Genomic DNA, 17,092 nt, shown 5'->3' on the forward strand with positions numbered 1-17,092 from the left:
GAAAGACAGTTAAAACCCATTATGATCGTAATCGTTTATTTGTATAACAGCAGCTAGATAAGGTTAGTAATGTTAACGTTACTCGAAAGGGAGGTTAGCAACCGTTGGTCAGTTCTGTCAGTTAACCTGATGTTGTAATTTAACGTTAACGTTAGTGTTAGCGTTAACGTAACGTTACATGGTTTTACCGAAGATGTTCTAAGACCGTTTGATGACAAAATTAAGACTGAACTATCATTTGGGCTGGATTTTTCATTCCATTGACTTCCATTCATACGCATGCGAATGCGTCAGACCGGAAACGCAAGCTCATGCGAAAAAATTCGCATTTCGCTGCGTTCCAAAGTTCAAGTTTGGTGAACTCTGACCTGCGAATTCGCATCACGTGAAGACGTGGGATCAGTAAGAATATCAAATACGTCACTGCGGTGACCTCTCTGTACAGAAATTCAAAAATTAAGGAAGCGCTAATTTTAGCCGTAGCGCAGCATCCTATTTTATATAATACACCTTTAAAAGATTATATAAAAAAAAAAAGCTTCATGGTTCGCAGTGTCAATGGAAACAGGAACAGATGTACATTTGAATGAGGTCACATTTTATAATTTTTTATTTCTAAGTGTTGTATGTTATTTATAGAGAGAGAGAGACAGACAGAGAGTAAAACATAATAAAACGCTTTCGACGCCGTCGCAAAAGGCACAGTACAAGCACATTAATCCATGTTGTAATAACTGAGGGGAGGACCGTTAACAGCTCCCGCCCATATTCGCAGCGGTGTCCGAAAAAATTTCGCACGTTCAAAGTCTAGTGTGACCGCGCCTTGAATCATACTTTCAAACCCTCACTGGCTATCGATAGTCACATTCCGCCCAAATGGCTTGCTTTAGCATTAAAATATTCCAGAACAAGAGACTGTTGGGCGGCAAAAAGGTATTTTTTTATTTTTTTTTATTTTTTTTATCGTTCTCCTCTGACGCAGTCCAGCTAGCTCACATAAGTCAGAACAAAAGACTTTTCGGCGGCAAAAACGCTTCTCATCCAACTCTGACGCAGTAGTTTTATAGCTAAGCTATAATGATGGAAAAAAAAAAAGAAAGAAAAAAAAAACGTTTTTGTCGCCCATTAGACTTTTGTTCTGAAATATTTTAATATTTCATTAATATTTCACGTGAACGTTAACTTGGATGAGAAGCGTTTTTGCCGCCAAAAAGTTAACATTAGCTCGATGGTGAACTGTAGCCAAGATAGCACTGCTACTTATAATAATAATATTTATTTATATATTATTATATAATAATGTTTTAAACTAACGTTAACTAGTTACCGTTAATAATGGCAATCGTCAAATGTGAGTCTAGCTAGCTAATGTTGACAGAGTATGAACTTGGCTAGCGCTAACATTAACAGTAAAAGTTAACTTCCAACTTTGAATTAACACCACAAACACTGATTAAAAAGGGTTTGAAAATCTAATTCTTCAATACTGTTTGTTAATATAAATGATTACATAATCCTCATTAACATGATTCAAAGGGGACACTTCACAAAAAAAAAAAAAAAAAAAAAAAAAAAAAACATTCTGATTTATTTTGCCCATATGTCACAACTTTACACATTCTGATTTATTTTGCCCATATCTCAAAACTTTACAGTTAATTTAGTTTGACAATTATTGAGTTTGATAGTATAGGTTAACTTGTGTTTCTATATTGAGAGATGACCATTTTCAGCATCCACTAATTCCTGCCACTTTATATTTAAACATTAAGGTACAAATATGTAAGGGACAAATATGTACCTTACACCTCGAAAAGCTCACAATGTACAATGGGAAGGTGCATAATTGTACCTTAAAGGTACACAATTGTACCTTAAAGATACATTTTTGTACTTTTAAGGGTACATATGCAAAGTTTGTACCTTAGGGAACAAAAATGGACCTGTATTGTACCTCTTTTTCTAAATTGTTACATCATCTTTTCATATCTTGCTTTATTCATAATGTATAACATGCCTATTTGATTAGCCCTAGCAGAAAAAAGACAAAAACACAATCATATTGAATATGGCTCCATTCATAATGTATGCAACATGTAGTGAATGGTGGAAAATGTTAATTTTTTTTAATGGTCAATTTTACAATATACCTTTGTTTTTCATCTCAGGAGAATGTTTAAAGTGGTGTCACCAGTGATTTGCCTTACCTATCAGTCCTACAAGTGGCAGAAGTGTTAAAAAAAAACCCATAGTAACATATCATTACACAATCACAGTTATTAGTATTTGTATTTTACATAACTATTACACTGTATCAAAGTTTCTAAAATTTTCGTGTGGATATTTACATGATTACATTACACTGGTGAGCAAGGAAACTGTATCAAAGTTATATATATTTGCATTTCCATAATATTTAATTTACATTTTATATTCCAGTCTGTACAAAATAAAACCAAATTAATCTATCCAAGTGTTTTGTGTAAGGCCAGATCTCTCTGTGAAAGATCAACTGAAAGGTGGACCATGAAGAGGAGGAACTCATCGAAAGGCTGCAGAGACTGACACTGTCAAAATAAATTTTAAATAACTATGATACATGCATGTAACGTGTGCATCAAAAAATGAAAAATAAAATGTAACATTTCTTTCTCTGCCACAAACAATACAATATCAATATTTTACCATTGCATTGCTTGTTATTCCAACTTCTGTCCTCGTTGTAGCTGTCCTTGCTCTGGTCTACAAACCATGTGGAATGCAGGTTCAATAACTCTCCAAAAGGCCATTAAAAGGTTCTACATCTCAAATCTAGATTGAATGAGACATGTTTTCAGAAAATACACACCAAACAATGTAAAAAGTTAGTTTGCCTACACTGAACCTGAAGGATACTTTAAAAATGTATAATGTATTGACATACAAGTAAAAAAAAAAAAAAAAAGATTTTAGTTGGGATTTTAACTTATTCTCCCTCGTGTCATTCTAAACCGTTATGAATTTCTTCTGTGGGGTCTATCTAAATAGCTGACTGACAGTAACATTATTTACAACATTTCTGTATGCCAATGAAGAAAGAAAGCCATATGGGTTTACAATGACTTAATGGTGAGTATATGATGACCGCTTTATTTTTATTTTTGGGTGAATCATCTATTAATCCGTTAACACGTATTGCCTTGTCCCACAAAAGAGGTTTTTAAACAGGCAACCACAGTGACAAAAAATAAATAAATAATAATAATTTAAAAATTCACAATAGGCCTACATTGTGCTCATTAATATAGTAATAAGGGTTTAGATCTTACCTAGTGTAGATTGGCATGCTGTTGTCATTCTTGAAGTGGCACCTGCAGACTGTAGTATCAGAAGTGATAAAATTCTTACATCTTACGTTACTACTCTGAATCCAATTATTTCAAGTTTTCTTCATCCAGGGAGAAGTGTGAAAAACCTTTGAGGAGCCTCACAAAACGGGAAACAGCAATAGCTGTGTAAACCTCGTCACAGATGTTTATGGAACTCTTTATTAAATAATTATATTACTGTGGTATACTTAATTTGTTATATTATAGCAATATGTATAAATAAATATATAAATATTATTTTATAATCATCGTTTATTGACAAAAGATTGTGGCTGGTAATGCACTTACAAGGCAGAAAACAGAGCAGAACCTTTATGAGCCCTGAGATTTCACAGGAAATACGTAGGCTGTGCCTTGCATAGAGTATATTGCGCTTTTCTGCAGACCAACTGCCCTGTAGTGGTCGGGAGCATTTCCGTTGTGTTTTGGCTTAATGTCATTGTGTTCTGAGAATGTCGTTGTGTTGTGGCTTTATAACAGTCACAAGCCTGTTACAGGGTAAGTTCTCTTCCTCACCACTAGGGGTACTAGATGGCAACATGTATGGGTATAACTCATGTAACATGGTAGAAGGAAGAGGTGTAGCATGCAAAGGCTGGAGCATGGCCTTGCCATGTAATTGCTGAGTCCTGGTTGAGAAACATTTGTTTTTATGCTCAACTTTAAAAAGGATTTGTTTGTTTTCTGGAGGTTTATGGTCCGTGAGAAGACGACGAAAATGTGAGGAAGTTGTATAAGTTCCTTGATACACAAAGCTCTTCAACTCATCGAGGACAATCACCTTTATTGTCCATGGACTCTGCTATTGAGACAGCAAGCATATGGATTAAGACTGATCGGTTTCTGGAGGATATACTGGACATTATGGGACTTTGAGGAATTCAGATAAGACTTTATTCTCTTTATATATCCTTACTTGTATCATCCATGGACATTGATTGGCCTTGAACTCTATATACATTTTTTTTGGTGTTGTGATTTGGGATGAATATTATGATGGAAGGTTGAAATTAATTGATTGGCCTGAATGTGGTTTTTTTTTTGCAAGCATATGGATTAAGACTGATCGGTTTCTGGAGGATATTTTGGAGTTTTTGGTTTGTGTTTATGCTTTATTAAATGGACCATGTTATTGCAGTAGGTTTCCTTTATAAAAAAATGTATTGCTGGATTTTGGGTTTAGTTAAATCGAGAAACGGTTATATAAAATGGCGCGTGAACAGGGACCCCATTGTATTGTATTTAACGTTATTGTTTGTTTAACAGAAAGAAAATGGAAAATCAAAATCAGCATATTGAGACAGAGGGTGAGTGCAAACCTGACGCCCAGCTTGACTTTACCACTGAAAGATTTTTCACCAGGAGGGGAACCTATTTGAGAGATGATCAGCACATTCAGTGAACTGTATATCGGCTCTGAAGATGAGGAGGAAAGAGTTGTTGAGGATGTTGATGACATTTCCCCACCATATCCAACACCTCCACCCCTGGAAGAAAGAAATGTGTTCAACCCTTTATCTTCTGTTTTTGACAGTTTGATGCAGCTAGAGGAGAGATTCACAAATATGGAACAAAGACTGGAAGAATGTAATAAAAAGATGGGTGAAGGTTTTTTTTTCAAGCAGAAGTTGAGAGCAGTTGCAAGAAATTGGAAGACCGATTAAGCTATCGAATGTAGAGAGAATGTTCAAGAATTCATCAAAAACTTGAACTTAGTATCCAAGACTTGGGTCGCTCAATGGTAGACTGTTTTAAAATGAAGAGACACACAGATTGACAATAAGTTAAAATCTCTCATCCCTCTGAGGTCAACCCTTATTCATCCAGCCCATAGTTCTATTCTGCCTTCCTCAGTTCCCAAGGCAATAATCAAACCTATTGAGTTCCACCAAGTCACACCCAGATGTCTGTTTCTGGAATCCCTTCAGCAGTTTCACTTGTAAAAATAGAGTTCCAAAACTTTAATAGCAGTGAAAATGATGATCCAGTTACATTTATTGAGCGATGTGAGGAATATCTAGCCATTCGACCACTGTCTGACTATGAGATATTAGCTTCTCTTACCTCTGTTTTAAAGAACACAGCAAAAGTGGGTGGCTGAAAAGAGAAATGTAAAGACCTGGGAGCAATTTTAGAAATTCTTCCTCCATTCAATTTTAAAGGAAGACTATGAGGATGAAACAGCTAGAAGGCTCATAGAGAGAAAACAAGGTGCACAGGAGAGCATACGCGATTTTGCTTTTCACTATAGAGCCCTTTGTTTAAAATGGAAAAAGGATATGTCAGAAAAAGAGATCTTGCAGTCCTTTCTTAGAAACTGTAACCCCCGTTTGACCAGCCTACTTCGTGGAACAGTACGAGAAGTTGGTGAATTAGTCAGAATTGGCACACAAATTGAGAAACATTTGGAGGAATCAAAAAGGTACCAGAATAATGTTAACTCTGAGGCTCAAAAGAAGAAGTTACAACTTAACTGAGAAACAGTTCCTAAACCTCCCCATGCTAACACTAGAGTAATGCAATCTAGCCAAAGTTCTCCCATACAAGATCCGAATATGATTTCCTTACCTATCTTGCTGAGAAACAGGTACCTACAAGCTGTCATCGATACAGGAAGTACGCTTTCTTTGATCCAGGAATCCTGTTGGAGACAATTGAAACATCATGAGGTATGGAAATCAAGTAATGGACAAACATTTCTGCTGGCAAATGGCCAAAGCCAAATAGCTTTGGGAAAATCTGACTGGTAGTGTGAACTTCAAGGTAAGCCGTTCAAGTTAACCCTGTATGTAATGAGAGACTCTGATCTAACCATTACAGTCATTCTGGGTATGGATTTCTTGATGACTTTAGGAATAATATTAGATTTCAAGAACTTGTAGTATAGCTTTCCTTCCAAGGATGATGGTACTGTGCAGAAGTTTCCATTGTGGTCCCATGAATCTTCCAAACCTTTACTCCACTTCTATCTTGCCCTACCTACACACCACAAATGACAGTAGAAACCTTACAGTCAATCAACCAACTGGTCCTAAAATCAGAATCTTCTGATCAATTTAAAAATCAACTAGAAAGTCAATGAGAAATTGGCCAACCGTTTTTACACACGAAATTGGTCACTCAAAAATGGTAAAACACAGGATCATCACAACAGATAAAATGCCTGTTAGGAAGAGAGCATATAGAGTGCCAGTACCTAGACAACAGTTCATTGTCAGAGAAATTCAAGAGCTGATAAGTAAGAATATTATATGTCCCTCAGTATCTTCATTGGCTTCACCTTTTGTCATTGTACCTAAAAAAGGAGGTGATTTGAAATTTTGAGTGGATTATCGTGGACTGAATACAAAAACCCACTTGGGATGGTTATCCCATGCCCCAGATCCAAGATATATTGGAATCTTTGCATGGAGCATCAATATTCAGCACTCTAGATCTGAAGAGCCGGTACTGGAAGTTGACAAACCTGACAGTATTCACAAGACCGCAGCAGGGCAATTTGAATTCTTGCGCCTTCCATTTGACCTTAAAAACCTGGCAGCATCATTTCACAGGTTGATGGAGTTTGTTCTCAAAGACATTAGAGGGAAGTGTTTGTTTTGTTTACATAGATGATATAGTAGTGTATTCAAAAAATGAACAAGAACACTTACCACACCTGGATCAAGTCTTTAACTGTCTCCAACAATCCGGTCTTACGTTGAATCTCAAGAAGTGTAACCTTGTGCAACGATCATCACTTACCTTTCTAGGCCATGTGGTATCCTCTGAAGGAATAAAAACAGACCCTTCTAAAGTTGAAGCTATTTGTGATTTCCCAGTACCCCAGTCTCTCAAAGACTTACAAAGATTCTTGTGATTGGCTGGATGGTACCACCGTTTTATTCACAAAGATTTTTGTGATTGTTTGGATGGTACCTTCGTTTTATTAAATGATGCAAGTGAAATTGGCCTTGGAGCTGTGTTGACACAAGAGATTGATGGACAAGAACATGTGATTGCATATGCATCTAGACTTCTTCGAGGAGCAGAGCAATCATACTCTGTATCCGAAAAGGAATGTCTTGGAGTTGTGTGGGCTATAGAAATTGAGTAATTATTTGGAAAGAACACCATTTGAGGTAATCACTGATCACACCGCTCTAATTTGGGTCTTCCAACATCCCAAGCCTTCATCCAGATTAACTCGCTGGACAATTCGACTTCAAGGTTATGAGTTTAAGGTTAAGTACAGAAAAGGACAGTGTAATGTTGTACCAGACACTTTATCCCAAAGTTTAAACCCTACCTCAACACACATGATTGCCATGGTCAAAGCCACCAGAGAATCTGAAGCCCCAGCAAATTTGCCTTTTGACTGGTCATACATTGCTACAGCACAACAGAATGATCCAGAAGTACAGTAGTTGTGCATAAAGGCTAAGTCACAGACAAGTTCAGATCCATCTAGAATTCATTATGTAATTCAAAATGGATTCCTGTTCCACAGTACACCAGATGGACAAAGAGGACCAAAGTTACTTCTAGTAATACCAACTTGTTAATACCAGAGTTTTTTTTTTAAGATATGCACATGACAGCCCATTAAGTGGACACTTGGTTCGACTTAAAACGCTATTGAGATTGATGGAAGTTGCTTACTGGCCAAGTTTGAGGAAGGATTTATGGAAATACTGCAAGGAATGCCAAACATGCCAAAAGTATAAACCAACCCTCTCCAAGTTGTCTGGCTACTTACAGTCTACTCCTGTCATAGAGCCTGGACACATGTTGGGTCTAGACTTGATGGGGCCTTTTCCAAAGAGTCCAAAACAGCATGAACATTTGTTAGTTGTTGTGGACTGTTATTCAAAATGGGTTGAACTGTTTCCATTATGGGTTGCCAAAGCACCTCAGATAGCATGCATCCTCATTGATGAGATTTTCACAAGGTGGGGAACCCCGGTCTACATAGTATCTGACAGAGGGGCACAATTTACCCTGAATCTCATAAAACTTGTATGCAAACAATGGAGTGTCATTCAAAAATTGACCACAGCATATCACCCTCAAACCAACTTAACAGAACGCATTAACAGGACACTTAAAACCATGATCGCTTCATATGTGAAAGACAATCATCGTAACTGGGATAAGTGGCTCTCAGAGTTCAGATTTGCCATTAACACCTCCTGGCAAGAGAGTACTGGATTTACCCCAGCTGATATAGCTTTGGATGTAAACTAAAAGGACAACTAGAAAGAGCTCTAACAAAACCACCCAATCCTAACAATCCCACTCATGATATAGTGGAACGACAAGAGAGCCTCATCTGTTAAAGAGAATGTGCAATGAGCTCAGGCTAAGCAGAGGCACTACTATAACCTGAGAAGAAAACAGGCTGTTTACAAAGAAGGTGATCTCATCTGGGTTCGCACCCATCCTCTGTCAAATGCCGATGATGGTTTCATGGCTAAACTGTCGCTAAAATGGAAAGGTCCTGCCAAAGTGTGTAAGTGTTTGGGTCCAGTAAATTGCATGTTATTTGCAGTAGGTTTCCTTTATATATATATATATATATATATATATATATATATAAATTATTACTGGTTTGGGTTTAGTTAAATCAAGAACGGTTATAGCTTAATGTCGTTGTGTTGTGAGAATGTCGTTGGGTTGTGGTTTAAGGTCATTGTGTTTTAAGTTTGTTGTGTTTTGAGCACAGTGTCATTGTGTTGTGAGCCTATGTTTGCTTTTTTAATGTTGTTGTGTCATGCACTACTGGGCATCCGTACTAATCTACTGAGCAGACAGAATTATTTATTTTTTTATTTTTTTATTTGAAAATGTGGATGATGCCCCTTAACACTTGACACTGATTTAAGTGTATTTAGTTAGTTAGTTAGCTGTTGTTTTCATTGTTGTTGTACTTTTTATTGTTGTTGGACATTTGCATTTCTGACTCTGCTTCTGCCATCAGAAACCTGAAATTAAAAACGTGAACAGCCACGTCAACATTCCCTTGTGTTTGTGTCCTATATTATAAATTCAGATGCTTCACCAGCACAACATAATGTTTTACTTTATGATGAAAATCTGTTTACTAATTTATTTTATTTGTTGTAGGGTGATACTTTTGTCTTGTTTTTGATTTACCTCCAATTTTGTTCATGTTCTTAATGTAAGTTTACATGACTGTTTCAATTATTTTTTTTTCATTGACAATCTGTTCTCTATAAAACATCTCATCATTAGTGATAAGTATTTCTTTTATTAATTTCATTTGCAATATGCATAAAATCCATTAGTGAGAAAGACATACAGTATATGATTTTCTTCTATCTGTTAGTCTGAACAGCAAACATATAATATGGAAAATAGTGCAAATTTCACATCCATCAGACTGACCGGATATCTTAATTTGGAATTCAACATGAAGTACTTCTTGTTTGCTGTGATAACTGTGCTGTATTCTACAATCCTTTTTGCCAATAGCTTTCTTATTGGTGTCATTTGTTCAGCAAAACCCCTTCATAAACCAATGTATGTGTTTCTCTGTAGTCTGTTTGTTAATGAATTGTATGGCAGCACAGCTTTATTTCCTTCCCTTCAAGTTCATCTGATTTTGAATAACAATGAGATTTCTCTTATTTACTGTTACTTGCAGATATTTTGCTTGTATACATATGCAATGATTGAATTTTGTAATTTAGCGGTTATGTCTTTTGATAGATATGTTTCAATCTGTTATCCATTACAGTATAACAGAATCATGACCCCTTTTAGAGTGGGTGTGTTAATTGTCTTGGTGTGGTCATATTGTTTTGTTCAATTTTTAATTCTTTTTTCTTTTAATTTTAAGCTGCAACTCTGTGGAAACAGTATGGAAAAAATATGGTGTGACAATTATTTACTTGTGAAACTTGCTTGTTCAAAAACCTCTTTGAATAATACTTATGGCATTTATGTGAATGTGATGACAGCACTGATTCCATTGATGCTAATTATTTATTCATATACAAAAATTCTAAAAATATGTATGGGTTCAACTAAAGAAGCTAAGCAGAAGGCTCTAAGCACCTGTGCACCACACATAATATCTCTTTTAAACTTTTCTTTGGGCTGCTTCTTTGAAACAGTGCAAAGCAGGTTTGATAATATCAGAATGCCAGCTTTGTTACGTATAATCATTTCAGTCTATTTCTTGATTTGTTAGCCAGTGCTTAACCCTATTATGTATGGAATAAGACTTAAAAATATCAGAAAAGTATGTAAAAACTTGGTTGTATCAAAAGTGGGTATTACATAAAACTTATTATTTTTTTCTGTTTTAGGAACAGTAATTATGGTATTTCAGTGTTTTTTTTTTTTTTTAATGTCTCAGATATTAACCTAAATGTTTAATCAAAACAACATTGATATTATTAATTAATGGTAATATACTATGTTAATCAGTACGGCACAGATCAAAATTAGTTTTGACCTTTTTACTTTGAATGTGACAATAGCATCAATATTGCTATAAAATATATATTTCTTTTTGTTTCAATGAAACAAATGAAATTTGTGTGTGTGTGTTCAAAAATAAATTTGACATTTATTGAAATTGTTTTATTTTGCATATTACAATAGTGTATTTAAAATGTTAAGTGTGCTGGCTTCATTGCCCTCATCTTGTAAAATACCAGCAAGGAACACCATAGTTTCATAGCAGGGTAAGACGGGGTAAAATGCAAGATAGTGTTGGCATTATGGCATATTTTCAATCAAAATATAGGCAGTTAAATGTGTATATATTAATATTATATCCATGTAAGTCATTTAATAAATATACCGTTCATATTAATCTCTTTTATTGGGATTCTGCTTTGTCTGTCATTGTCTGTCATTCAATAATTCAACTAAAATGTTTTTAAGAGCAACACTTCAGCACGAAGCTGGTCACAGTCACAGTGGTGTAAAATCCGTTCATCGTTAATTTTTTTTTAAAAGAAGCAGCACTTTCAAAATGGGTCGTCATCTTTTAACACTTTCTAAACACAGTTAAAAAATTTAAAACTGTCCCCGTACGGGACACCATATGTAATGCTCAGCGCAAAGTTTCTGTTTCAAACTTTCACATAGCATCTTTAAGTTATAATAACATTAAAAATTCAAATCCAGATTTTGATTTTCAAAGATTTATTATAAAAACTTATATATATATATATATATATATATATATATATATATATATATATATATATATTTTAAATGCAATAAATCCATAGAAACAATATAGAAGTTATTTTTCATATTGAAATACATATTTTTCATATTGTTGAAAATACATAAAGTAAGCTGATACATATATGACAGCCTCTGAACTTATATGCAGTCAATAATCTTATATGCAGGCGCTGGACTAAAAATACATTCAATCAATCATCGCCGCCCAAAATGAATTCAACGGGTCATCTTTTTAATGCTATAAATTAATTACAACAATAATAGAAAATTTAATCATGAAACAAAAACATGAACAACAATATCACATTAGACCCAAAGAAATTCCAAAATGACATTTCCCTTACATTCAACTTCCAAAATTGCATTAAACTTTGCCATGTTACATTCATTTAGTTGACTAGTGCTATATGCTGTAATAACAAAAACATTAATGGCATTAATAAATCCCTACACCGACAAGCTATGCAATATCGCGTTCATAATCGAATGCATTTTATCTGAGATTATGAACTCAATATTGCGTAGCTTGTCAGTGATCTACGGCTCTGTGTAGCAAATACCATTCCATCTAAACACATGTGATGGAGATTTACTGCTAATCACAGAACGGATTTACTGACGAGATGCACATGACAATAACATGCAATTTATCGTGCAGCCCTAGTTTTTTTGTTTGTTATTTGATCAAAGTACAAAGTAGATCAGGAAAACTAAAATGCTGGGTGTATTCAAAGTGCCACCATGACTGTCTACAGTGTGTGAAATGGTGTGCTGTGATTGGTTAAGTGGATGTATCGCATTCTGCAAAGGGAGACTGGCGTTTGTCGCGGTTTGGAAAGAAAGGGAGAAAACATGACAGAATAACACAGTGGATATTGCATTTTGCGTAAAATTAAAATACTGACCAGATACAATACTGATTTTGGTGAAAACGAATGTTTATCGTGTTTTGGAACCAGACTTTTCATGTATATATATTGTGACGAGTCAGCTGCCTCCTCCCTGATTATCAACGGCACCCCGTCCTAAATCGCCACCCTTCACCAGGCTTCTGACAGGAGTGGGTGTGTGAGAGAGGAGGGGCACTGGAAGAGTCAGGGCTGGCGGCGTGTGATGGGGCACACCTGAAGGAAATGGATCCTCATCACCGCCGCTGTTTAAAAGCCCAACACGCCTCTCCTCGGGAGACCGGTCTCTTCCCCATGCATGCACACTGGTGTCCTCGTGGGTCCAGGAAGGGTGTGTTGAGGGATTCCCGCGCCACCAGAGACGTGAGCTGCCGGACCCGCAGTCCGGATGAGAATCCACACCCGTTACACGGCCGTCAGGCCAGGATGCCGGGCCGTCCATCCCCTGCAAGCGCTGCGGGCAATGAGAAGGATGCAGCCGCTAGAAGAAGCCGCCGCCCCTCGCACCCCGGACTGGAGAGGGGAGCGTGTGCGACCGCCAGACTCCACCCCTTACCTGGACCCTTTCTCCATGAACACTGCCCAACCCCACACGAACCCCGCAGCACGACAAGGACACCAGATTCCCTGTTTGTTTTGGACACTTTATTCCCTCTTTTGGACACTTTTGGTTGATTTTCTGTTAATAAAAGCCTCTCCGAGGCCTGACGCCATGCCCACTTCTCTTTTACTGTCATTTTACCCTGTGGTTGGTTGAGGATGTCGACTAAAACCTGGTTTCTCTGTCTCTGTTCCGGCGCGCTGCGAGAGGGAGGACTGCCCGGAGAGGAATCCCCTCCCCGCCCCGCCCACTCTGACCGTTTGCATCAGAAAAACATCAGGCTGGGCTGTCTGCTGCTCACTGATGTGCTGGTACAGTTCATTTAGTTGAGTTTGGAGGAATGTATACAGCAACGAGCAGTATGGCTGTATATTCCGTAGGTTTTGGCATCTCTGTATCCCCCAGTGTCCGTGCGACGATGAACTCCTCCCTGACTGAGCTAAAAGAGAGCCTGAGCTTGTTGGTTTTTCCCATATAGCTCGATGTTACTTAACCCTCTGGAGTCTAAGGGTATTTTTGGGGCCTGGAGAAGTTTTGTCATGCCCTGACATATGTGTCCTTTTTTCAGTTTCTTATAAATATCTAAATGGCTAAAGTCTAATCTCACTGTAATCAGCACAAACTAGGCTATAATAATATGTGAGCAGCATGTATGTACATGATTGTGTTTTTGAGAAAAAAAATGTTATGCGTGGTTAGGGAAAAACTAAAAATGTTAAATCACTTGAATAAGGCAATAAAACACATACAGAAAATTTGGTTCCCAGATATTTTGAGAACTGGAGCTTGTAGCCTAGAATTTTTTTTTTTTTTCTAAATGATGTGAAAATCATCTTGTTTACTCACTTACAGAAAACAATATATTGATTTAATTTTCTAAGACACTTTTTGTTGGTAAAAGTCATATGCGAGTAGGCGTCAACTATCATGAATTCACACCTGAGAAGACAAAGACCTGCATAATGAGCTGCATAATGAGCCATTCAGTCAGCTGTCACTGAGAGAGATGAGTTACAAGAAAGAATGTGAGGACAAAATAAATGTATATAATTTTATGTTTGTAGTTTATTTAGAATATATTTAATTATCCCACAACATAATTTAATATTCACTTGTGAGTGCAGTTAAACAGTTTATTAGGAAAAATCAAAGCTGACTTTCAAACTGATTTTTTTTGCATCATTACTCCAGTCACACAATCCTTCAGAAATCCTTTTAACAATCTTATTTTCTACAAAAAAACATTTATTGTTATTATTATCATCATTATTATTATTATTATTATATTATTATTATTATTATTATTAATGTTGAAAAGAGCTGAGAATATTTTTTTTTAGGTTTTTTTTTAGGGGGGATAAATTGAAAGAACAGCAATGATTGTTACATTTGTTACAGTTACATTTATTGGTACATTTATATTATTTACATCAAGGCTTTTTGAATGGTATAGTAGTGTATATTGTTATTGAAACGTCATAATATTTCACTTGATTATACATTTAGTCAGGAATTATAGTTTGGAAAAAGTCTAACTAGTAAAATGTTTACACGTTATGTGAAAACTAGTACAAGTATATAAATAAATAAAAAGAGACTTACTCATGTTTATGATCTCTGCTGAATAAAGTGCTTCATTCTTTTTTCTGAGGAAATCCAAATCTCAAATCCTCCACCACATCACATCTTTTTGGGGTGAATTATGTCTTATTCCTCTCATCGCGAAGCAAACAGTAAAATAATAAAAACTTGAAGAACAGTCCGCTGCGTTGTCTTCTGTTGTGTGGGCGTATTCAAAAGGCGCGCGCTTCAGTGAAACATTTGAATCTCAAAAGCGCGCTCGGCGCGGGGGGGGGCGTGGTCGCATTAGAAGATAATGAAGGAAGACGTGAAAAACGGACATCGCGTTGTTTTCATATGGATTACTTTATCACAGAATATTTGTTTCAGCAGCAGCACTTGTTTAGTTTAAAAAGTAGACATGTCAGGCTTTCTATAGATATCTCTCTCATGCTCTCTTCGTTGAGTATTCACTGAGTTACAGTTCATTTTAATGACGCATTTGTATCTGAAGATCAGCGCAGACAAAGGCTGCAGACAGCACTCCTTGTTTGTTATCTTTATTTTATAAGTGCACAAAAGTTTTGTTGTTATTATGTCTGTATACAAAAAAAAAGTAGACCCTTTACAGATTCGATTGATGTATTGCTCTTATCTGTACGATCAAAACTGAAAGTGTAATTTAAGTTCTTTTCGGGGTTATCAGGAGAAAATACCCCAAAACGCGTATACGCGTTAATCGACTCCAGAGGGTTAAGCTACGCGGTAAACAGGTATAATCCAGGGAACAGGCAAAAGAGTAATCCAATAAACAATCCAAAGTCAAAATACGTGGGTAGAGCAAGGCAAGGCAAGACAAGGCAGAAACAAAACAAGGTAACAGGCTAACATGCTAAACAGTCTAGGCATTAATCAGCAATGTGTGTATGAATGTGTGCAACCTTTATAGTGTCCCTGATAGGAAACAAGTGTGGTGCAATAATGAGTCCCTAGGCAGGGGTTTAATGGAGTCTGGAGAGAACCAAGACAAAACCCCTTACTGTGACACAGACCTTTCCCAACAGCACACCAGTAATGAGTCTATGAACTTTTTTAATTCCAAGATCAATACTATTAGAAATAAAATTATAACCATGTAGCCGTCAGACACAGTATCACATCATATAGTGCACTATAGATCCCCTGAGGAAAAATTCAACTCATTCTCTGCTACAGGACAGGAATAATTGTATAAACTTGTCAAATCATCTAAACCTACAACATGTATATTAGACCCTGTGGTGGGGGAGGCGTGGTTTCAACGATGTCTGTGATGGGAGAGAGAGCGAGGAGACGAGCGGTGGTAAGTGAGCTCAAGTGGAAAACGACTAATACCTGGATCTCATTGCAGTGATTGGCGTGGTGAGGCGATATATAAGCCGGTCGAGAACTGGCGAGTGTGAGAGAGAGCTGAGGACTCGTGGGACCGCCGAAGCCAGGAAGGAGTTGTTTTATTTTTGATGCAATAAAGTTTCCATGAGTCTCAGAACGCCGACCCCGATCTCCTTCCTCTCACCTCAACCGAACCTGAGACTATTACACTGGTGCCGAAACCCGGGAAAGAAGGAGAACGACACCCGCCATGCAGCACTCCGCCAGGACCATTGGGATCGCCATTTGCGGAGATCATTACATCGCTCGAGGGTCTACATCAGGAGCACCATCAAGCCCTGCTGGACTTATGGGCGGACCAGGAAGATCGGTTCCAAGCAAGTCCAGCAGGAGGACCCACGAGCTGTTCCGGAGCTTGCTGGACCGAAGAGGTTCGGACGAGGTCGGCTTCCCCCAGTTCCAGCCCCGCCGCTCACATGTCTCTCACTAAGATGGGGCCGTCAGATGATCCGGAGGCTTTTCTGGACCTTTTCGAGAGGACTGCCGAGGCATGTGAGTGCCCATCAGACAGCTGGCCAGTGCAAGTGATCCCGCTGCTGTTGGGGGAAGCCTAGAAGGCTGCCCAATAAATGCCCATCCCGAACCTTCTGGTGTACGTGGACTTAAAACGAGCAATTCTCCAAAGGGTCAACCTCAGCCCTGAGCAACATCGTCAACGCTTCTGGTCACTAGAATTGGCCGAAGCGGGCAGACCCTTTGTCTTGGTGGCGTCGCTGTGTGCCACCGGCCGGCGTCGCTGGATCTGGCCATCCAAGTGAGGAGGATCAGCTGGCAGCATGCTCCGGGGTCAGCGAACCCCTTCCATCCATCTCTCTCTCTCTCTTCCCCTTCCCCTAAACCTGTCCCTACTCCCAGGACCCGTTTTGCCGGGCCACCGAGGGCCGCCCCCCGATGGAGGACAGGGACTGAGCCGACGGCCGGGTCAAGAGGCCCTGCCAGGGGAATGGGGTCGCCGCATCCGGATGGACTCGACGAGACTCATACCGCCTCCTCACGCCAATTCCTTGACCCACTTC

At 37.9% G+C, this 17,092-nt stretch overlaps 1 protein-coding gene across 1 annotated transcript; it reads left to right on the top strand.

Annotated features, from left to right (window-relative positions):
- Positions 1–9,717: 9,717 nt before the first annotated feature.
- Positions 9,718–10,563, top strand: LOC109085430 (olfactory receptor 49-like). The gene has a single exon (XM_019099985.2). It carries the CDS (start codon positions 9,718–9,720, stop codon positions 10,561–10,563), a length of 846 nt encoding a protein of 281 aa, XP_018955530.1.
- The last annotated feature ends 6,529 nt before the right edge of the window (positions 10,564–17,092 follow it).

Source organism: Cyprinus carpio, unplaced genomic scaffold (genome assembly GCF_018340385.1).
Source record: "Cyprinus carpio isolate SPL01 unplaced genomic scaffold, ASM1834038v1 S000006508, whole genome shotgun sequence".
Lineage (NCBI taxonomy): Eukaryota > Metazoa > Chordata > Actinopteri > Cypriniformes > Cyprinidae > Cyprinus > Cyprinus carpio.